At 37.3% G+C, this 25,016-nt stretch overlaps 1 protein-coding gene across 7 annotated transcripts in view; it reads right to left on the bottom strand.

Annotated features, from left to right (window-relative positions):
* LOC110343973 (uncharacterized) overlaps positions 1-25,016 on the bottom strand; it is a 228,800-nt gene that overhangs the window by 140,305 nt on the left and 63,479 nt on the right. Inside the window, exon 1 of one of the 7 annotated variants that reach the window (XR_002386236.2) lies at positions 5,736-10,087. The exons of 5 other annotated variants lie outside the window; for them this stretch is intronic. Coding sequence is in view for 1 of the 2 variants with exons in the window: in XM_087193262.1 (XP_087049388.1) it covers positions 24,636-24,664 (29 nt within the window). In the remaining variant the exon portion in view is untranslated. Of the gene's footprint in view, positions 1-5,735; positions 10,088-10,121; positions 24,665-25,016 lie in introns of those variants that run through there. One more of the 7 variants, XM_087193262.1, reaches the window with a different exon arrangement.

Raw genomic sequence — 25,016 nt, 5'->3', positions numbered from 1 at the left:
GCTCAACTATTTTTGTGATGATAAAATAAACTTGTAGGACACAAGCCATATCTAAAGGCCATTTTAAATATATAGTTCCATGCTACCTGGCTTTCAGAGGGTTAAGTTTTATCTCTTTCCAATCCTTTTTGTGCCTGCGCCATTTCTTGTCACAGGTAACTCTCCTAACCCCGACCCTTGGGGGTCTCTATCCTTGCTGATTTCTTCCATCTTCACCTCCTGCTGCAGGTTGCCTTCTTGCTCTACTTCCTTTTCTGTCTTGGCCTTAAGGTCACTGGCTCAGCTCCAGTCATAATTATCCTGTGATCATACATCCTCAGCAGGTTGGGAGCATCTCACATTGATTGGTTCATTCTTTCTTCCTTGTGACCTTTGTTCTTTTTTTTCATAGAAGTCTTTTTTTTAATGTCCCAATATATTTACTTTCTTTCAGTTCATATTGCACCTGTACTGCCATTCTATATTTTCTCTAAAATCTTCAAGCTTATTTGCAGCTCTCCTTCCAGCATCCCTGACCTCTTGCATAAAATGTCACCCATATCAAATGAGAAACTAAACTACAATATAGAGATCTATCAACCAGTTCTCACTCCTGAATTCTGGCTGTACTAATTTTTTTAATCTGGGCACTTTACAAATTCCATTTCCATTTTATCACACCTAGTTCATAAACCCCAGGTTTCAGAGGGAGGTATATTTGGATACACTTTTTCTTCTTCTGCCATCCCTTGGCTGTACTCATTTTTGTGATCTGAGTACCGGATTGGAATATGGTGTAATAATATCTAATCATTCTGAAAAGATAATAGAAAAATGGAACAAATTACCTGAACCATTTAAACCAGCCAGTTAAACTCACTTGGACATCAAATCATCTGTAGGACATTTGTAAAAAGAAAAGTTTCTGTCTCTCTCTCTTCCCAGGCATTCTGATGCAGGAGCTCTAGAGGGACTTTAGAACCACTGATCTAAATTACTCACCAATGTTTTTGTTTGTTGTTATTGTTTCTGGGTTTTGTGTTTGGTTTGGTTTGGGTTGTGCTCTGCTGGGGATCAAACTCGGGGCCTTCTGCATACCGGCAAATGTTCTACCACTGAACTACACGCCCAGTCCCTAAATAATTCTTCAGACAATGACATACATAGCCACAGTGAAGAAAAACTGCCAGAGCTTCATCTCTATGTACCAGGGAAGTGTTAAGATTGGCCTCCTGTAACTTTGCTTTGTCTTCATGTTGTGTTCCTTTATAGAACTTCACCTACATGCTTTTCCCAATCCTGCAGAATCCTGTACTGATGTTCAAAAGCCACAAGAACATTGTTTTAGATGGATGTGTGAGTATACAGCCCAATAACCTTCTCCAAAGAAAAAAGAAAAGGAAGAGGGCTCATAACACTGATGTTTTCATGTTGCTATTGCATGATAACGTATCTCCAGGGAAGTGTGAGAATTTCCTCTGCACTCAAAATGGCCTTTCAACTTAATCATCACCTAGTAATGTTTATATGGTGGGACTGGCTGAAACAGGACTGTAAAAAGATAGAAGGAGTAAAGGGTATCCAGAGGAAATACAAGCAATGAAGATTACCAAAGACCTAAATTGTTTACACAATACTTATAACCACTTCTTGTCTACTGAATGTCAAACACTGTTAGTTGTTGACATTTTGTACAATCAAATTTACTAGCCATTTATACCAATTAGGTGCCTGAGTTAATGAAGGCAAAAGGGGATGGAGTTAGTTTTTTAATATTTTTGTCAGTCCCAATCTCTCATTATCCTATTCTTTACCACTGAAATTTTTGTTCTTTTCTATTTTCCTTTAATATTGTGTATTGAGTAAGCACAACATGGAAAATATAGTTCTTTCTCTGCTAAGAAATGGCAAGGGATGTTGAAAAATTATGTTTCTGATATGTGTCAACTGTTCTTGTTCTACTCTTGGCTTAGCTGCTGGATTGCTGAAAGCCTGACTACTGATGATTTCTAAGTAACTTAGTTTCTCCACAAGTCATTCAACAACTCCCTAAGACACTTGAGAAAGTAAAGAGTAGAGAGACCTAAAGCAATGAATGTGGTTTGATTCTAGCCTCATCTAACCATCTATATCTTCCAACAGAAGCCATCGATATATAAGATCAATTTAACCCTCAGTAAAACGGCCATAAAGACCTACATAAAGAGTGCTGAGGCTTATAAGTGATGTCCACCGAGTGCCTAGTATAGTTTCTATCTCATGCCAGATGATAATATTGTTATTAGTCATTACTCCTCTTAAATATCAGCAAGAATTCATGAGATTCATATGTGAACAGCATCATAAGTTTTAGAAATAAGAGTTTTGTTCCCAGGTGTGGTGCACATACCTCTAACCTCACCTACTCAGGAGGCTAAGGTGAGTCAGGGAGATCTCAAGTCTGAGGACAACCTGAGCAACTTAGCAAAAAGGGCTGGGGATATAGCTCAGTAGTGAAGCATTTGTTTAGGATGTGCAAGGCCCTGGATTCAATCCCCAGTACTAAAAATATAAAGGAAGAAAGAAGAAAAGGCTTCGTCAATAAATATATCAATGGCTCATAGAAGAGCACTTCAAATGACCCACTACACAACCACATCACTCAATATACTACTATCTGTGTTCTTATCAAGCAAAAGGATCCATCATGTGAAAGAAACCAGATACATTGAACCATCTTGCATGATTACCCTGTTTCAGTTTTTACCACTGGGCTATTTGTTAGACTGCTTTTTTTTTTTTTTCTATTATTACTTGCAGCTGTTCCAAGAAAAGGAAGGAAGCCTCTTCCTTTGAATACTAATGCTTAACTTGCAACAAATTTTGAACAAAAATCAAAGAGGAAAAATTAACAGAAAGCATCTTCTCCTACTCCGCTCTGTGCACACCAAGTGACTGAGTAGCTTCTTGCCACCGCCAGCCACAGATCATGGATCCAGAACTAGCAGAGAAGACATTGTCCCTAATCACAGATCTGCCTGGATACAAAAGAAGGAAATGTTCTGAATGTCATTTCTCCACTCACTTCCAAAGTAAATATTCCCACAGAAATTGATAGGAAAAACTTTAGCCTACATTCTTTCACTTCACAACATGGTTTCAGACATGGTCTTTGGTTTTATTTTCATAACAAATCATGTTCATAACATTTCATACTGCATTTCCATGAAAGATTCATTTGTCAATGCTCCAACTTTAATTTGTAAGATAAAATTGATGTTTCTATAATTTCTAATGACAGAGTTTCTGTTTCTTCATGTTCTCTTTTGGTTCCAAAATTCTAAAATTCTTTAAGGCCATAGACATAGTTCCTTACAGAATTTCTTTGTATTACACAGCATGTTAGACCTACAGAGAGAGCCTTCTCCTTATTTCTGAAACAAACTCATTCTAATGGAGACCTTGTGTCCTCAAAAATGAATCTCTTTGTAATAATGTTCAGAACAGTAATGATCAGAATGGTAACATGCATGCAAAGAGCACCTATGGACCAGCCTGAGCTTTTTACACATAGTATCTTATTTAATCTTCCAAATGCTATGTAGAATATATTTTCATTTCTACATGTTATAAGAGGCTTTAAGAGTTCAAGCTGCTGCAAGTCACAATTTGGTAAAATCTGAAACTAGTAAAATGAACATTTTCCTAACACTTTAGGCTGCACTACCCAGAATTTAAAAAAAAAATTGTAAATAAATTATGCATTAATCAGCCTTCCATCATTATAACAAATACCAGATATAATCAACTTATTAAGAGAAAAGTTTTACTTCGGCTCATAATTTTGAACATTTCAGTCTATGACCAGTTGGCCCTGCTTTTTTGGGACTATGTTAAGGAGGCACATCATGGTCAGGGAGTAAAAGAGTAAGGAAAGGGCTGGGGTCCCACAGTTCCCTTCTAGGCACACCCCCAATGACCGAAAGACTTCCCTCTTAGGTCTAGGCTCCCACCCTTTAAAGATTCCACCACTCCCCAAAAGGGCCACCAGGGAAAACACACCTTCAACACATGGGCCTTTGGGGACAGTCAACCAAACCATAGCGTGCCATCCAATAGTTATAGAACCTAAGTAGCTGAAAATGTAAAGCCTACCATAATAAATTAAGGAGCAAAGCCTAGGGATTGAGGATGAGGAGCTCTAATATCTAAGCTGTTTTGATTTTCATTCAGATTGTCACCATTTACAACTGTGTAGAATTGACATACAAAGTAGTATTGAGAACTTCTATTGACAAATCAAAATATCTGGCAACATTGGGCTCCACATTTCCACGTGGTAACAATAATTGAAGCAGAGTAGCAAATACCCCTTAGGATGGAAATCACCCCCCACACACACACACTGCTTTGTGCTGTCTTAGCTTGTGTGCCTCAGCCTCATGGGCTGCTGAGTTTGTGCCCTCCTGTTTTCCACGGCATCCAACCTAGAGAAATTAGAAGGGTATAATGTTCTTAGCTTCATAAATATACAGTGTGGCAAAAACTATCAGAAACCATGTAACTTGTACCTTTTCCTCAATGGTTTCTTCTTGGGGATAACCCAGAGATTGTGAGGGTTTGGAGAATAGCCTAGGGCCTTCAATTAAAATAGTTTTGTCTTTGGTTACTACCGGAATAAACCTGTAAGCAGACAGCTGTTTCATGCCAGCTGAAATTCTAGTCTTGGGTGGGATGGCAGAAGTTTATGACTTCAGATGAGAAACAGGCAGGAGCAGATTATATTCCTATGCCAAGTTTCTTTCTTTATTGCCATGGAAGCAAGAGGAGAAATGCAGGGGGAAAGCTTTGCTAGACCAATGTTTCACTCAGACTTTCTGCAAGGCATCAGCAGCTGCTCAAGATTTTGCAAACACATTTACAGAAAAATAATGGCTATAGAAAAACCCTAAAATTAAAAGAGCTGGAAAAGAATAAAAACCATGCATTTGTCTTTAAACTTAGAAGAAGAACCCCTGGGATTTGGTATTCTATAACAACACTGGAAACATTATTAACATTAATAAATAAACATCTGGATTGACTTGCAGTCTACATTTAAGTGTCCTAAATATTTTGGCTCAATTATAACTATACTACATTTTTCTAAATTCTCAAATGTTTCTTCTGTCCTTAGATTGTATTCCATTTTCTTCTGTCTCTTTTAACTTGTCTTTCTTTTCCATGAAAACGGACCCTGTTACATAAATGTTTAAGAACCAAGTGTCCACAAAAAGATAAGGAATTGGTCTTGATTTCATCTCTCATATTTGTACAATGAGACTCCTTCACATACTTATATCCTTTTAGTTAGGATCATGTAATCACACCATTTGCTTCTTTTTCTTTCATCTAATGCTTTGTGCTTATAATTGCAAGACTGCAAAAATTAACCAGTAATTTTAGTTGAGCTGAAATTAAAACTTTAAACCCTTATGAAACTATCTGTTAATTCTAGTTTTCAATACAGAATTAGCAAGAATTAGTACAACTTTGGATGGTACTGGGGAGAAAACATAAAATATGGTGGCATAAATCACACTAAGCCATCATCATGGCCAAGTTGAACTTGGTTTCTCAAGTACACTCAAAAAGCAAAAGTAAATCCCAAAGTAAAGGTCAGGAAAACACATATCCACCAAGAAAAGTGCAGTAAAACCAATGCAAAATTAAATAAACCAGCTACAGAGAATTCTACCCATAAACGGAATGCTTATACTTAATCTGTTTCTCACCACCTTCATTTGAGAATGTTGGTCTCAGGTCCCTGTGCTGCTGCTGCTGCCCAGAGCCTTTTCTAGTAATGAGCCAAGGGGTTGCTATGCAAAGTCCCAATGCATGGAACCAGAGTTAATCATTCACAGGCCCTTTTGCCTGAAATAAGATGCTTTTCATTTCCCTTGGCTTATGTGAATAATGAAAAAAGAAAACAAACAAAAGAGATAACTGCACTATGTTAAAAGATAATCCCTTACCATAACTATTGTCTAGAAGGCTGAACACCATAGTCAGGCAAGAATCCAGTCTGCATTCAGTGACTACGTTAACATTTATTTATAAGAGATTATGCCGTGACAGAGACTCAAGTCATTTAGAAATGCTCCCATTCCCCAAGGCCTCAGCTATATTTATATGCAAGATCCCATATTATTTTTCCTGCTGTTATGGCAACAAGGATTTCAGTGTTTACAGAGCTATCAAGTTCTGACAGGCCAAGCTGGGGACTTTGCATCACTGGCTTGCATTAAAATGAAGCAAGGGACCTGGGGAGCTGAGCACTAGCTCAGCAATCTGAGCGACTAATACCTGAGCAGAGAAGAGGCAGGAAGCAGGCACACAGTGCTAATCAACTCTCAGAGCCCCTTTCCTCCAAGGAATTTGCCCTCGGGATCCTGCGGTTTAAGGAACATGACAAAGTGTGCTGAACCTAGTCTACTAAGTCATAGTAAACCCAAAAGAAAAATAAAACCCAAATTCCTCCTACAATTTTGTACTCCATAAGGGTTTTTATAGCTGTGCTGAATGTGGTAGAGTCCATGATAAAGCAGCCGGGGCCTGGAAAAGGAAAGGAAAATGAGCCCAGAAGAACAGGCAGCACAAGACCTCTGTCCACCCACTTGTCATTTTTAGCCATGCATCGGAGCCCAGAGCAGCTTACCTGTCACCCTACTGTGCCACAGCCAGGGTCCTGTAGGTCTAGTATGTTCCAACTCCAGGGTCATTTATTGTGAAGCCATTTGTCAAAATTTCTCAGAAATATTGATGTCTCACAGACAAGATTACTTTGAGAACTTGCCACTTACTCCAAAGAAATAACTACATGTAAGCAGGACCCTATTGTTCCCAATTCTCTACATGTAAGTTGTTTCCTGGAATCTGCCCAAACTCCTCTATACTCTCTGACTGGGCCACAGAAATAGAAATCATTTTAAAAAGCAAATCCCCCAACATATTCTTTTGACATCTTGGTTCTAGTTGGAGCAGAAAATAAAACCCCCATGCTTAGCCTCTGATACAAAACCCACCACTCTACAATTTGAGATCTGGGCCAAGAAAACAACCAAGTCAGTAAGAATCAGGAAGTTACAGGCTCCTTAATTCCTTCCCTCCCTGATTCCTTCCTTCTTTCTTCCTTTCTCTCCTTCTTTCCTTCCTCCTTTTCTCTTTCCTTCCTTCTTCTGTCCTTCCTCCCCTCTTTCCTTCTTTCCTTCTGTCCTTCTTTTCTTCTTTCCTTCCTTTCTTCCCTTCCTCCTTCCCTCTTTCCTTTCCTTCTTTCTTCCTTCCATTCTTTCTTCTTTCCTTTGCTTTGTTTTTATACGTGTGTTCTTCAGTGTGTTAGTATTTGGTCAGAAAAGTGTGACATGAATTCTAAAAGGTCTTTCCAAAGGTGTCTAATTACTTTTTAATTTGAGATTTTGTTCTATTTATGTGTAAACAGCAAGAAAAGAAATATGCATATTTCTTAATGCTTACAGTGAACATCTCAATAAACAATAAAGTAAGACTTTTCATATAATATAGTAAATGTGTGTGAGGTGCTTACATGGTATCCACTTTCAGTTTAAAAATAAATTTTAAAATTTGGGGAGGGGAGAAAGAAGGAAGAGTGATTACAATAAATGCCTTGGTATGTCTGCATGACTTTTAGATAAACTAGAGTGGTTAAAGAAAACAGCTTGATCCAGGTGAAGTGGTCACACACCCCTAATCCCAACTGCTAGAAAGGCTGAGGCAAGAGGGTGGAAGTTTCAAGGCCAGCCTAGGCAACCTAGAAAGACCCAGTCTCCAAATAAAAACAAATTTTAAAGGGGGAAAGGCTGGTATTGAGGATGTATCTCAGTAGTAGAGTACTTATCTACCATGAGTTCAATCCCAGCATGGCAAGAAGGAAGGAAGGAAGGAAGGAAGGAAGGAAGGAAGGAAGGAAGGAGATAGATAGAAAAGGGTAAGTAGAATCTCATGGTCTTCCCCTGGGGAAGTTAGCGTGCTGACTGGGCTCCTCCCATGACTAACTGGAAGGCCTGCAAGAGGGTCAGGTCTTTGTGCCCTATTACAACAGGCCCACTCTCTTGTTAGCAACCATGACCACTGTTTGCAGTGCCTGTTGTTATCAATGACTTTGTCTTTTTCTCTTCAAAAGCTGACTTTGCTCCCAGTTTGCCAGCTTCCCTGGGATCCTGGCATGCAGACTAGATTATCTGTGGCTGGTCTTCCCAGCAGTCAGACATTAAAGGATATTGCTTAAAGCTGTGCTTTAACATGACTTTTTTATTTCTTTCGGGATCCCCACTTTAGTTTATCAAATAGCAGTTACAAAGAAAGTCAGCTGATGTTATCACCCTCATCATCATCAGGAAAAGAATTTATTACAAATACAATTAATTGGCCAGATACCTTTCCTAAGTACCCTTGAGAAAATACACATAGTTGAGTCTTATCATGAACTCTGAAAATTCATTATTCATTCATTCAACAATTTATTATATATTTATTAGCCCTTAATAGGTGCATGGCACTGTGCAACATGCAAGGATACAGTGATATGCAAGGTAACAAGATCCTTGCTCTGACTCAATTTAAATTCTATGGGACAACAGTGAGTACATACAAATAAAGCAATGAAGAGTAAAATGCTAGTACCAAGTATGCTTAAATGGAAATTAAAACAACCTCCTATGAGAAGAATATATGGAATATCTTCATAGCTGGGTGTTTTAGAACTTCTTCCCTTAATAAACCTTTCCTCCTTAGAGCTGTGTGTATTGAGTATTGTGTTCCAGCAATGAGGAAACTAACTAAGATATCTTTTATGGATATTTTAGCTTTCACCACAGAATCAGGACCTTCCTTTACAACACAGAAAAGGGTTTTTAACCTGGCAGATTCATAAAGGATTTCCCTGAATTTGCATGCAAAATAAACTATATTTGGTTCATATATGCAATCACTCAAGAGAGTATCTAGCACTTGCATCAAATTCTTAGAGGGCTCTGTGACCTACCCACCACCCAAAAAAGGTACAACCACTTAGACAGATTAATCTAAAGTAGACCATAGCTCTGGAATTTTTAAAAAAGTTGATGAACATTTTTTTTCTTCACACAGAGCTTCAGTTTCTTTTTTCTGCACTTACACTTAAAAATTGGTTTATAACCCAACATTTGTGTTTAATTACCTATTTCAAGATCCTAACAACATACACTTTTAAATATCAACAAAGTAAATAAAGGACAAATATGTCTTATTCAGTTGTCAGCTACAACTAGAATAGGGTAAAAGGAAGTCAGAGTAGGTTGCTGTCTGCAGGTCTTTTCATGAGTCATGGGACAAGGCAAGGCTGTTCCCCACTGTGATCCAGCAGCAGAGAAGATTGACAGAGTGTAAACTGAAAGACCTAAAGAACAGACCATCATCAGAATTGCCTGAGGGTTTTTAAATCTAAATTATGAAGACTGGGTGTAAAAAGTAGGTATGTGAGTGGCAATCTCTTAACTTTTTTGTACGTTTGAATTTTTTATAATAATAAGTGGGGGAAGTAACTTTAAGCACAAGGTTATGTTACTTGCCTCTATCCCTCCACCTGCCCATGTGATTATGATTCAATACATTTGCAGTGGAAGCATGCATGTATGTGTATTTTGAAAATTAAAAGAAAAATATCCTCCTATGATTTTAATATACACACCTTGAAAAGAGACAGTGGCTAACAGTGGAAAAAGGTTCCTCTGTGCACAAATCAGCCTCTAGTATATGCAGCCCTTTTTCAGCCTCCCTCTTACTTTGAACTCCTCTTTGCTCCTCCCAGGGTAGTAAAATGGCATGGTAGGAAAGAGAGGTGAAGAATACCTAAAACAAACTCTCTGTTCTGTCCACGGACAACTACCAACTTCTTTTTTTAATTCATTTTATTGGTACATTTTAGGCATATAATACAGTTACATTCATCATTGGAAATTTTCACCTTTACATAATCTCTCTTGGTTCTTATTTTTCACCCTTCCCCTGCCCTCCCTTCAACCCCTCCATCCCTCCCTATTTACAAAGACTTTGTTTCCATTTATTCATTTTCTCATATTAATTCCATTCCCTTCTTTCCTTTCCCCTACCCCTCCCACTTCCCCTTCCCCTTTGCTCCTTTTCTTTCTATTTCACATTATCTATTATTATTATTATCTATTATTATTAATATTATTATTATTATCTCACCAACTTCTACAATCTCAGTAAAAAAAAAAGGGACAGATCCAATAAGAAACTGATATGATAAGTGGCATTTCATAACAAACTCTGGTGATCCTGCAGTTGCCTATGGTCAACTATAATTGCAGTCAACCATATATAGGAAAATAGAACATGTTTGAGAAAGCCATTTCTTTTTAATAATGAGCTATACATAATTATACTATGAAATATTCTACAAATGAAATAATTCCCTTGAGCTGTTTGAGATATGCTGATATTGATTCATTTCATTTCATTTTAGCATTAATATTATTCTTCTTTGCAATATGTCTGACTTACTTAGGGAAGAGATGTATTCATCAAGACATCACTCAATTAGGAGTGCAAAAGCTGGATTTCAGGCTGGGCTTTCAGAAGTAAACCCCTTAAGATGATAATTCTCATGAATAATTTATTATGGAAGTGTCTTCAGAACAATACAATACACAAATGAGGGAAGTCAAAGAGAAAAAAATGACTTAAACAAAAGTGCAAATTCATACAAAGCCCTTCAGCTTGATCCTACTAGAAAACTACAGAATATAGTGTCTGTGTTTATCCCAAATGAAGGAAAAGAAGGTTCCTTGCCCCTGGCCAGTTGCTCATTGGTTAATAGCCATTAGGAAGCAATAAAATTCTCAAGCAACTTTCTTTGGCTACCTGAATCTAAAAACAAAAACAATTCCGCTAGCCTGAAGGCAGGCCTCTGAAGAAAACCTCAAATGCAGGCTGTGAGGCAAAAGCACTTAGTGGCCAGGTTAGGGATGCACAGAAATGGGAAAAGGACCTAAAGGCAACAGGTTAAACATTGACAGTGTCCATTAGGGTCCAAGAGTACAACACTCCACCCCATCCATTGATGTCTCATGTTAAATTTACTCCTTTCTGTTGTACCTTATCAAAGATGGCAGTGGGTCACAATTTCTGAGGAAAAAAATCTGACGACAGAAAAGGTAAACCCATCAACTGTTATGGTTGGTATGTTTTGTAATTTCTTCCTTTACCACTCGTTGTAAAGTCCTCACATTCACGGCAGGCACTTCCACTAGTCTAGAAAGCTTATCTGGTGAAGTAACCCAGACATTCATCTTTGAGGGAACTGAGATCTTCATTACCATGCCCTTCTCAGACGATAGTTGTACTTTCCCATTGACAAAACTAGACATAGAGACAATAACAGACAACTCAGTGGACTATTATCAGCAAAGTAGCTAATATAAGAGACATATAGCTTTGGCTTACTATGTGTACTTTCTAACCTTGAAATCAGTCTGTCAAGATGGACAGATGAGTAGATGAATGAATGGGTGATGAAAGGACAGATAGATATCCATAGATATTACCATAGATTGATAACTATTGAAATGAATTATTAAGGGGGAACATATTCCAATTTCTAAATGTTTATGCACTACAGTTCCCAGATGGAGGCTTTATTTTTCCATGTGTCTTTGTCATTTTCCTTCTCTGTATTACCACCTGGCGCCCCTTTGTTCCTCAGCCTGGCCCCATAAGAATGCAAGTTGCTTGGCAACTGATCCATGCACTCAAGTGACGCAAGGAAATAACCCTAGTTCCTAGGATGGTGCATGATCCAAGTTATTATAGTAAGCTCTAGTGTTTACACCTAAGCCTGAAAAGATAATCCGTGCTCACAGTATTTCCATTGCAGCCCATGAAAAATCCACATACAAGCCAAAAAAGGTAAGTGAGAGCAACATGGCCTGTTCTTTCTTTCAAAAACTATTAATTTGAAAAATATATGAGCAGATGCTGGAGCAAGTTAATCAAATGCTGAAAAGGTCCTTGGTCAAATGTAACCAAGAAAATGTGTGAATGCTTATAGACCAAAAAAGAGGGTAATTAATAGATACTTTCAATATTCTAAATACTAGGAGTCACATAATCCATAAAATATGACTGAAATGCTGTATGTATATGTATCTTTTCTTGAAATGTTCAGACTTTTCAACCTACTGCTTACAAATACATACAAACATACCTACACATATGCCCTTCTAGCTGAAGTTGCTGTTTTTCACACTTTCAGAGAATAATAAGACACAGAAAGGAAAGTGGTGTATAATCATTTGCTCAAAAGTTTTAGGGCTCACAGAGCTAGAGGCTGAAGTCGTCTCTAGTATTATGAGGCATAGAAAACAAACAGGGCCCATTGGTTTATATGGACAAATGGCCACCAGCACATAAATCTCCTGAGCAAGACACAGAAAATGAGCTTGAAGCACTTTTGTTCCATTACAAAATGCATTGTGTTTTCAGTGTACTGAGAGGAAAAGCTCCCACACAGAGCACAAAGGCCAATTTCACCTCAATAGGTCCACTACAACTAAAAATTGTTTATAATCATTTTTTTTCCATTAAGAGGCATGTGCTATGTGCAGGAATTCTTCATAAAATAATTCTTCTTTCATAAAAATTCATCTTTCTTCTAAAATTTAGCTATTGGAACTCCTATAGTATATAAAGATTGAGCAAAACACAACCTCTTCATTTGGGACTAAGCCCAGTGCCTCACACAGGCTTTGAAAGTGCTCTACTACTGAGCCACATCCCCAACTCTCTTTATTGTTCAGTAATATTTAAAAACATAAAGTATTGAGTGAGTGAAGCTCAGACACATCTACAGAAGCTTTTCTAAAACAAATGAATTGATGCACAGTAGTAGAGGGCCATTAGGACACAGTCTCCAGGTCTAAAGTGTTGAAGTTCTATTTTAGAGGGAGCAATGATTTCCTTAATTTAATTTTACTTTTTAAAGTGTTGTGCAATAATGAAATCTTCCTTGTATTCTGTAGTAAATCTCACCCAGAATCAGACAACACAACCAAGATATTTTACTCTGAATTAAGAAACTGAAAATGTATATACTGATGTTAAAATAATCACTTTTTTCTCTCAACTAACACATTGATAAAGTTTGAAGAATCATGCTCAATACTGCTGAGGTGCCAGAAAGGTCATTCTCATGAACTAAACTGAAATGAGTTGTTGAAGACAATGTGTCAATATGCATCAATATTTTTTTCAATGTTTACATCATTTAACCTAGAAAATCAATTTCTAGGAATTTACTCTTAGCAAATTTGGATACTAAGACACAGCTGAAAAGATGCCCATAGAAAGCAGTTTATAATAATAAGCTTAAAAGGAAACAACTTGGCTCTCATTCAACAAAATTTGTGCACACATACCATGGTTCAGACACTCTCTTGAGAATTCAAGGATAAATGATAAATTTTTACAGTTCTATGTATTTGTGGAGCTTACACTCAAGTGAATTCGGATACTGAATGTCCCCCAAAAGCCCATGTGTTAAAGGCTTTGTCCCCAGATGACTATCCCGTTGGGAGGTGGTGGAACTTTTAGGAGGTGACCTCTAGTACTAGAAGGAGGACAGGTCATTGGGAATGTGTCCTTGAACAAGATATTAGAACCCCAGCCTCCCCTCTGTCAATCTCATTGCTTCCTATCCTCCACACTGTGAAGTCTCCCTCCACTACACACTCCTGCTATGATGTGTGGTGCTGCACCAAGCCCAAAGCAAAAGGACCAAGCAACCATGGACTGAAGTAAATCTTTGAAACCATGAGCCCAAATAAGTTCATTTTCTTTTTTTTAAAAGTTATTTGTGTCAGGTATTTGTCACAATGACAGAAACCTGACTAACACAGAGGGAAACAGACATTTGAAAGCACGGCCCTACTTAACAAGAGAACAGGAGCAGTTGATGGAATTGACACGGACTGTTGAGATGGGATTCAAGGGTGAATCCAAAGATTTTGACCTGAACAAGTGAGTGAACCACACAGGTGAATCTGTAAGAAGGAAATTATCATGTCTTTCGACTCTGCACTGTATCCCTTGGAGAAAAGAGGTAATGAAACTCATTCTCAGATAAGTTTGAGTGTGACTAAAGAAAGAGGAGCTATGTGCCTAATTTCCCAGGGAAGCCTGCGGAAACAAGTGTCATTGGGAATTCTGCACACATAGAACCCTGAAGGGGCAACTGGGCTGCTCTAGGCCCATCTGGAGGGTAGAAAGAGAGACAACTGCAGGGCCGCCAAAGATGTCTGTCTGAGGAAGAATGAGGAAACTCAAGGTATCTGGTGGTCCAGAAAAAGTGGATCAAGGGTAATTTACAAAGGCCTGATGACTGTGTGCCATAGCAGGGAGTGGTGAGTAAAAAATCAAAAGGAATTCAGAAAGATCAGCAGATGCCAACATAGTGAGGTTGGAACTGGAGGTCTTTGCTCTCTCATGTCATAGCACAGCTAAGCCCCCAGCCCTGCTATTGCCAATATCCAGCACAAGAATAAAGATAAAGAAGAGAAAGCCAGGACTGTGTTCACCTCTGGAATGTTTAAATATCACTGAGTTGACCATTTAGCAAAAGAACCAAATCAACCACTCAGAATAATAAAGGTCCAGATAAGTCTAGGTTGAGTTATAGAAAATTAACATTACTCCTTTTCCTTCTTTCCTTTTCTTCTTTCTTTTTTATTTTTTGCATAATGGAGTTTGAGACTGATAAAACCCACACCCGGGGTACAGAGTCCAAATATCATCCAGGTGCTCTAGGGTTGGGGTCCCAGGAAAGACCAGTTTAACAACTGCCCCCCTAACTTTTTGAGAATAATAAAGTGGCAAAATTTGAGCTTACTCTCCTTTGAGTCTTCAGAACCTGCCAAGGAGAGGGCACTGTGACATCTCTGGCTCTGCAGTCCAATGCCTCACTGCTTTCACCCCAACCAAATGGTCCAGCACACTCTCAGTGGGGGCAGGGCTGGCACTCCTGTGTATGTTTGCCACCAGTGAGCAATGCTTTCATAGGAAGAAATTTGCATGACTCAACACTTGACAAAAAAAATAAACTGATTTATACGAAGTGTCAGTACTTTCCACCGTAACAGAGGATTCTCCTGCTTGTAGAGAATGTTTCCTCCTTCTGTGTACAGAACGTCCACAGTGAGAAGGAGAATCATTAGGCTAGTAAGGGTTAATAGAAATTGCCCCAAAGATATCGCAATTTTTTTTAGCTCTAGCTCAATACTAATCTAGTAGAAGGCAAGGCTTATCTCAGGGTCAGATCATCTCCACTTATACATTAGGAAAATGGGATTTTGATTTTTCAGTAAATCTGGAGTAAAGTCAGTGACTACAAATAAATACACCTCCCGCCCCTCCCCACAGTCAGAAACATCTGCAGAGCTGACTACCAGAATGAGCCACGCTTACCTCCAAAGTCAAGCACATTGGCACTTCGCGGTGGATCATTTTTACCGTGAAAGTTTTTGGACAGGAAGACAAGTGGAGCCCCCTAGAACACCATTTTAAAAAGGGCCTCACAGCAGTTGGAACCCTGGAGTTTACGATGATAAGAAGCCTAACCACAGAACACAATCTCAAATGCTAAAGCAGCTGACGCTGATTCCCTTGCTCAACAAAGACCTAAAACACTCAATGCCATCTTAAAAATCTCAGCTTCATTTCTGACTTGACTACTCTAAAATCTCATCATTAAAAATAGAAAGGGATGGATGCTAGAATAGTATATCAAGCTGAACTTCTTCTGATAACCTTGATTATAGTTTTACTCACCACATACTTATTATTAAAACTTTTGTGCCAACCAATACCTTTAGAAGGAAATAGTTCATTATGTATCACAAAACTTGTTTTCCAACCTAGTAGGAGATGTTCACCCACTTTAAATTTACTCCAGGGTGAGGTGGAGATGTGTTCTTGGGTTGAAAATTCATTTCAGAGGGATCTGTGTAGAAAGTACCAGTTCAGCTAGACATTTTAAAAAGTGTAACTTTCCAGATGTCAGTTTTTGAGCTTCTGAAAAAATGGAAAATAAGACTTAAAGCTATGATACAACTATCAGTGATCCAAAACTCACTTTGTACATACACAGTACCATCCTCACAAGTATTTGATCATACAGCCATAGAGGGTATTCGATGAGAGTTCTAGGCTGTTGAGGTGTCTTACTTCATCACAGACATACAAAGTTGCATGTGGGGTTTTTTGTCTGTTTATTGGCTTGTTCTTTTCTACTTCAGGGAGCTTCAGTTTGAGACAGATAAAGCCCACACCCATTTTTCTTTTACAGTCAAATGAGGACATCAAATTAAAACATTAATTTAAGAGACAGATTGGCAGGAAATTCCAAAGCTAACTTTCTAATTACAGTTTTAACTTTCCCATGACAGATATTTTCTGTACCAGTTAGCATCTTGCATGTGTAGCTTTGTACCACGAGCCAGATTCGGACCTCAGTCACACTTGTTTTATTTTTACTGAAAATGTAAGGGAGAGCGATGAAGAATCAAAATAGGGCCAAAGGCCAGCAGGCTGGAAAACAAATGCTGAAGGAGAAGGTGATGGGAGGCACGCAAATATGGGAGGCTGGGGAAGGAAGTACAATCCCCAGATGGTGCTGTGTTAGTAAATGTGCAATTGCATTCAAGATTTCTTAATATGCACATTTTCATGTACTTCTTTTCAAGTAACTATTAAACAACAATTTTAACCACATTTTTGTTTTGTTTTTGTTTTTGTGTTATATAGAACTTGAGCGTTTGGTTCTCTTTGATTTCACCTCTTGCTTATAAATCTTCCAACCAGTCATTAACTGCTTGTAAAGCCCTGGCACCTCATATATTGTCACTTAATTATGTTATGCTACAGTGGGCTTCCTAGGAGGCAAAATTTCTACACAAAAACACTTATAAAGAAAGCCAAGGCAGACAGCCTGACTAAGCCAGTAAGAATAAAAATTGTTGCTGACAAGGGAATAGAATTGACAACTAAAGCTTTCTAAACCAAAGGGGAAAATGAATAGCCAAGACATTTGAATTGTTAAAGGAAAGGATGTTTCAGATCTAGGCAAGGGGGAGGAACAGAGCATAAAACTGGAAATAGAAGATTAACCACTAAGCCTGCTCAGGATGAATCATACAGAGAAAAAAGGGATTATTAGCCCAAAGGATCTAGGCAGGAAGGGCCCAGGGCAAAGCTTCCGTGCATCCTCCCTTCAAGCCTAAGTTGTTGGAACTGTACCTTGTTTGAAGAAGGGCCTTTTTAGTACAGCCTGCCCTACACATGACAGAATAAGAAAGAACAGAGGAAAAAATATATTCAAATTGCAAGACACTATTAAATAGAGAAACTGACCATTTCCATGATAATACTTGATGCTGGGAAAGATGTGGTAAAACAAGTACCTGCATGTTACTAGCATATACGTGGGCCTTGTCAGTTGTACGATCCTTTGGAAAAATAATTACACAATATATGTCTAAAGTCATATTAGCAGCTTTATAGAGAATTTTCTTTTTTGTCATTTATCCTAAATACACTAAATAGCACAAGAAAAGAAAGAAAAATAGAAAGAAGGAAAGAAGAAAGCTCTCTATTCACAGAAATACTAAGGACAACACTAGATATAAAGTGAAACAAACTAAATACCCAATAATAAAATATAATTTAAGTATAATATACTTAATGAAATAAAAATCTATTATACAAATCCTTATTATCAAACTATGCAGTACCACCTCTGAAATATTCCTACAATCTCTATACACACACACACGAAACCAATTGAGCTTTAAGTTTTTCATAACACTTCCAATTTACAGGAAAAAAACAGGTTGAAAGGAACAAACTCAACTGTTCTTAAGTTATTCAAAACTATCAATAATTGATCTAGGCGCCGGGGATTTAGCTCAGTGGTTCTGGTGCCTCCCTCGGAAGCGCAAGGTCGGTCCCAAGTTCGATCCCTGGTACTAAAAAAAAAAAAAAAAAAAAAAAAATTGATCTAATTTCTCCAGTAATACAGTGACCTGGAGAAGAGAAAGAGGAGTTAATCTTTTGGAGCCTCCTGTCACACAGCTTCTTGTTGTAATGGAAATGATCTGCATCTGTTCTGTCCAGTACGGCAATCACAACTAAGCATTCCAAATGTGGCTAATGTCACTTATTATCTTATTTAATTTTATTTATAAATTTATTTATAAAATTAAATTATACCATCTTAATTAATCACTTCATCTTATTTAATTTTTTGTACTGGTACATGTTCGTGGTACATAACGATTACATTCATCATGAGGAGTTGGTACAGGTACATGACACTTCTTGATTCTTTTTGTGACCACCTTCCCCTCCTCTCCCTCCTCCTCCCTGCATCTGTTGGACCCCTTCATTTATATAGATAGATAGATATGATATATGATAATATATTTATATAATATATATTATACTTAAGTGATCTTTTATTATTAGGTATTTAGTTTCTCTTTATATCTAATGTTGTCATTAATATGTCTGTGAATAAAAAGCTTTCTATCTTTCTTTATAGTACATTATGATCATGTTCCTCAAGTGTCTAACACATTAGATGACACAGTTTTACATTTTAGGGATTTAAGAGACACAAAACCATATGCAGTGTGTGAATTGTGTGTCTACTGAGCTGGGGCGGGGCGGGGGGGGGGGGAGTTGTTGCATCCTGAAGCAAACAAATTAACCCAGAAAGACCTTTCTGAGTCTTTTAGAGAAATTTAACTATACACTGAGTTAAATGTTACTTCAGTCAATTGTGATAAAGGTGGTTGTGGTCATACGATAAAATTACCTCTTTTTTAGAGACCCATGCTGAAGTGTTTAGAGGTGAAATGTCAAAATGTCACAATGCCTGGGATTTGTTTTAAAAATGATTCTGCCTAAGTGTGGTAAAATGTTGGATAACTATTTAATCTGGGTGAGAGGTAGGACCATTATAGTTTGCTCTTTTGTGTGTATGCTTGAAAGGTTTTTATAACAGTTTCTAAAATTCATAATATGGGAATTGCTTAAGAATAATAGTGAGTGAAAGAGCAGAAAACAAATTTACCCATTTAGCATTATAGAACCACTTATTAGTAATTAACTAAAGTGTTGACACTAAGTTGCAAATAATCTATTAATTAAGATGTTCAAATCTGCTAATGATTTTATTTGTATTTCAATGCATTCAATATGCTAGGTAAAATGCATTCAGTATGCTAGGAAATACTTATGGGAAGGTTTTGAGCATGGTAAGTAAATATTTAATAAGCATGGCAGAGGAAAAATACAAGTGTGAGGGCTGGGGTTTAGCTCAGTGGCACCTCACCTGCCTGGCAAGCTCAAATTCCTGAGTTCGATCCCCGGTACCAGAAAAAAAGAATAAAGAAAAAAAAAATACAAGTGTGAGAATCACTGTTATAAATACTTTATATTCCAGTCTTTTGGGGTGGCATATAACTATAACTATAACTATATATAGATATAGATACAGATATAGATATAGATATAGATATATATCCCCCAACAAAGAATGGAGCACAAATATATCATATTATTTATTCCATAATGGCGATTTTTGCTTTGTTTATGTGGCTAAAACTAGATAAAGACTAAACACATTTTTATAATGTTATGTTATTTTTTAAATTAAATTAAAGCTATGCTTAGGCCAGGGTTGGTGGCACATGCTTGTCCTCCCAGCACTCTGGGAGGCTGAGGCAGGAATATTGCAAGCTTGAGGCCATTCTGGGAAATTTAGTGACTTAGTAAGACCCCATCTCAAAATTAAACACCAAAAAAAAAAAATTAAAGGGTTGGAAATATAGCTCAGTGCGAAAGTCCTGGGTTCAACCCCCAGTACCCACCTCCAAAAATGGAAAAGATGACATTTAAAATAAACTCACAAAAAGCGAGATCTATGGTTTGACATATGGAATTATCCTTTTTTTATTTGAGATGAGGTCTCACTATGTTGCACAGGCTGGCCTTGATCTCTTGGGCTCAAATGAACCTCTCCCTCTGCTGCAGCTGGGACTATAGGTGCACACACCATGCCCAGCCTTGAAATTAATTCTTATTGCACCCCAACACTTTTACTGCCAAGACACAAATCCATTTCTCCGAGAGCTCTGCTCCCCTTTTAAGTATTTCAAAGGTCCATGAATAGACCAGAATGAGGATATTCAAAAATTTATTGCAAATTACATTTAATGTAAAAAGAAATTGAATGTAATGTCAAGATAAAGAAGCAACGTATATTACCTTAGAGACAAAATAAATTTCATCTTTCTTCTGACTCCAGTGATAATATTTAATGACAAAATAACATCATTTATATAATGGTTAATCAGTCAGGCACTGATTTAAGCATTTCACTATTTAATGCTCACAAGATCACACAACTAGTAGGTAGCCAAGATTTAAACTCAGGTGTTTTTCTCTGGAGTCCTTGCTTTTAGACACCATGCTATGCTGGCTCAGATATATGTCTATGGTCTTTGTTCATTCACAACTGAGAATCGAGTATCTCTGTCTCTTAGTGCAACATGCATCCCTCCTCTTGCAGACCAAAGCTAAGGACCTTCTGTCTTCTTATAAAGAAGAAAACAACACTGAGCCAACAAGGAGAATATTCACTGGTATTGTTGTTGTTATATGACAGTATATTACCACTTCCATCTGAGCCTAATCCTCCCTCCGTGGGTCCATGGGGGATGAATCCTCCTCCTATCTCACTCTGCGGGCTTCTGTGGCCCTTAATGATGGATGAGTTCTAGCAATGGAATGGAGTAGACTACCTTCTTGAACATGCTCTTGTAAGGATTCATTCAGAAGCAAAGCACCAAGTTCTGACCTGGTCATGCAGTAGAGGTTTCTCATGCATTGCTTTCATAAGAACACCTTAGTCCAACCACCTTGAAAAGTAAGGGTTTTTCTGCTAAATTGTCTGGATACCTGAAGTTTAATCTTAGTCTTTTTTTTTTTTTTTTTTTTTTTTGCAGTACTGGGAATTGAACCCAGTGCCACTGCACTGAGCTACATCCCCAGCCCCTTTTAATTTTTTTATTTGAAACCAAGTTATTAAACTGCCCAGGGTCTGCTCATACTTGTAATTCCTGGCCTCAGCCTCCCAGAGTGCTGGGATTACAGGCATGCACCACCACGCCCAGCTGAAGTTCAGTCTCTTCAAGAGAACAGTTTTTTTAAGACACATGTTTTTAAGTGATAATAAACAGAACACTGCCTTGTTAGACAAAGCATGTGGAATATAATATAATCTTATCTTACTGTTGAAGTCATCTTATGACAAGAATTGCAGGCTTGCAGCACATTACGAATCCCTGGATATAGAGATGTTAAGGTTTTTCAGCCCTGCATTACATAGCATTGAATATCTGTGCTTTTTGATTTCCCACACTTGTCTCTTAATGATCGTTTTCTGATGTCCTCACTGGGGCTTATCAGTTGTTATATCAACTGACATTCTTACTGTTCCTCTCCTAATATGTGGTTTCTAATTTGCTGTGGTTTTGGAAACCATATTGCAATTCATACCACAAGTATGAATTTAAGAATGAATTTATGAATGAATATATTCCTATACCTTTCTACAAAGAACTTGTGGAAGCTTTTTTAAATTATGCAATTAAAACTGTAATGATTTCTGAGCGAATTTAAACAAAAGGAAAATCAAAACAAATAAATAATAAAGCCAAGGGTAAGTAACACAGAGACTAAATGCTCTGTAGCCCTTTTTACTTGCTAGGAAACAAATAGAACTCTAAGCTTCCTAGAAGCCAAAGCAAAAATGACAAGGTGATCACTTAGTTACAGGATCACAATGCTCAGGAAATAAAAACAAGCCAGCTATTCATAGAAATTACTACTGCTCTTGATATGAAGACCTGAGAGAACTTTTTTCATGATATCCACAAAAAACCAATAAGTTAACATAGATATCTTCAACATTATTCTGATAATAGCTGGTATCAACAAATTTCAAAAAATGTTTCTTGTGAAATCCTTTCACACAAGCCAAAAAGCAAAACTCAAGCAAATAATGTCTAAAGTAAAAGAAATCAGGCTGAGGAATTATGAAATTTTCAATAAGTAATGTGCACAAACTTTAATGAATGGATTTTGGTGGGTGGTATTTTCCTCATTGGTATATATTTCTTAATTAATGATCATATTACAGATATATAGGTTTATAAACATTTATACACAATATATGGGGAAACTCTTTTACTTTCACTTCTGTCTACTTAGAAACCACTAAATAGCTCTAGCCATTAGATTTAGTTGGTTCCAAATTCTAGCCTTGTTGCTATCTTTATTTTATGACAAAAGTCAGAGAAGTCTTATCTTTTATGTTCTCTATAATCATCAGTTTCCAAACCTTTAATAAAAATATAATTTCCAGATTCTAAAGAAAAATGCCTAAATTTGTGAATTACCAGAGTGGATTGAAGTAAAGCATACTCTAGTTCACACACTTACTAGAAGGTATTCTTTCAGAGCCTTTCTCTGAAGCGAGTTTAATCAAAGTTTATTCAGTGCATTTCAAAGCAAATCCACCAGTCCACTTTACCTTCCATTTATGTCCCTAACAACAGGATTTGAGGACTGTTCCTTACTTTAATTCTTTACTTGTGCAGTGCCTACTGTATGCAGAGCATGTTTGCATATTTGGATTCTCTGAACAACACAATGACTTCCCCCCATGATACCACAACACAATTGCTCAGCTATCAAGTAAAACTTTTTATCCTGCTGAGTTCAAAGTTCAAAATTTATTTCTTAGCTTAATGCAATGCTAGTGCAAGTGTGTTTAATATATTCATTCTAAATGCCATCAGAGGACGGTGGTGTCAACATTTTGGCTTTGTTTGGACAGCTTTTGTGCAAGTGCAAACACTGGGTGTATGAAATCTAATGAGATTAGGCGCTTACTGAAAAATTAAAGGCAGGCGACGACTTCAAAGACATTACTGCAGTGCAAATCCCTTACTATATTTCTTGGACCATTTTAGTAAACTCAAGTTTGAGAATCACCTTTAGCAAAAGATTTGCTTCATAGCAACTCTTTATTAGGATACTTGATACTAAATACCTTCTAGAGAATATGTATGTTTTTAGGGTTTTTTTAAAAAAATCATCATTAAAGAGTACTATCATTACAGAGGATAAAATTGGATCAAGACAACTAAAAATCAACCAAGAGTTTTTTACAGACCCAGAATTAAACATGAACCCTTCAAAAGCTGTTGATTTGGGGGTGTTGTTTGTGGGGGGGTTTTTTGCAAAAATAGTAGAAAACTACAAAAAAAATTTGTCTTCAGCATGAGATGATAATGAATTTTTTTCCACATAATTAACACTGAATAAGGGTTTGATATAACTCTGGCATCATTCTAAGGATTGCATGTATTAAATTAATCCTAACCACAACCTTATGAGATTGTTAATATTATTAGTCTCAATTTACAGAGCAGAAAATTAAGCTTAGTAAAATTAAACTGTGATTTATTAAACTCAAATATAGACTGAGGGCAGGTTGGAGATATATGCTGAAAACTGAAAAAAAAAAAAAAGAATCTTGTATCCAATCAGTATTTTTAACTTCAAACAAGTAATCACAAAGGATTTTCCAAAGAAGGCATAATAAATAAACCAATATTAGCAAAGCATCAATGCTTGTGGGCCTACATCAGATTATAAAAGGGGGCATGCAAACTTCATTATTACACCCCAAGAATAACATGGTTAGATAGAAGAAGAAATCAAAGATCAGCTAAAAGCTTTTTCACTCCCTGGAGAAATGGAAAGATGGAAGAAGGAAGGAACACTACAGATGATTTCAATGCAACAAACCAAGAAACTCAAGGTCCAGAGCTATCAGTAATTCGTAAGCTAGTTGGAGAAAATGAAGTTTTGAAGCAAGCAATTAACTCCAGTTTGGGAATGTAACTATTAGGTCAAGTCATTTAAAAGTACTACTTGACCATTTCTTACTTATTATATTAAGGTTTTGAGACATTCAAGTGGAGAGTCTTCTGCTAGCAGTGTTAATTGGACATATTTCTGTTATACTAGCAGTTATGTACATGGAATTCATGGTCATCTAGACATGGCTGATGACTTGTGACTATGTCAGATGTTTTATTTCCAAGGGTAGCAAAGGAAAGAATTGCCAGAAATACTGAAAGCTAGAAAAAAGAAAGAAGTCAGTGACGTGTCAGGATAAGCAAGAAACTACTAGTGCTGTTGTTGGTGCCACAAATGATTAACACTTAGGAGAGCAAAATCACAAGCAAAAGGTTTGGTTACAAAGAAAGATGACCATGGTATAAGCAACTTCTGTTGAATGGCAATCACAAGGGCTGAAACTGAAGAAACCATGTACACTGGGCCGGGGATTTAGCTCAGTGGTTCTGAGGTGCAAGGTCCTGAGTTCAATCCCCAGTACTCAAAAAAAAAAAAAAAAGCATATACACATTCCATGACTGTAGGCTTGATAAAGAGACAAAAAGGCTTCTTTCTTCCTGAAGTGATATAAATCAGAGAGTGAAGAGCACTTGATTCTTTTCTAAAAAAAAAAAAAAGAAATAACAGGATATTATTAACAGAAAATATATAGAGAGGCAATGGCCTAGCACATAGTACCAAAGAAAACACAAACCGGGGCTGGGGTTTTAACTCAGTGTACTGCACCTGCCTTGCAAGCACAAGGTCCTGAGTTCAATCCCCGGTACCAAAAAAAAAAAAAAAGAAAGAAAGAAAAGAAAACACAAACCAGGGCTGGAGAGATGGCTTAGTGGTAGAGCATTCACCTGGTATGCATAAAGCCCTGGGTTATATTCTCAGTGCTGCATTAAAAAAATTATCATTTTATAGGAGACAGAAAAATTCTACCTAATGAGAAGTCACTGTCCTAGATA

This window comes from Heterocephalus glaber, unplaced genomic scaffold (assembly GCF_053883595.1).
Source record: "Heterocephalus glaber isolate CG9 unplaced genomic scaffold, H.glaber_assembly_v1.0 deba00001586, whole genome shotgun sequence".
NCBI classification, from domain to species: Eukaryota; Metazoa; Chordata; class Mammalia; order Rodentia; family Bathyergidae; genus Heterocephalus; species Heterocephalus glaber.
Note: the sequence above shows the minus strand (reverse complement) of the source record. Positions and strands in the feature narration are given on the sequence as shown.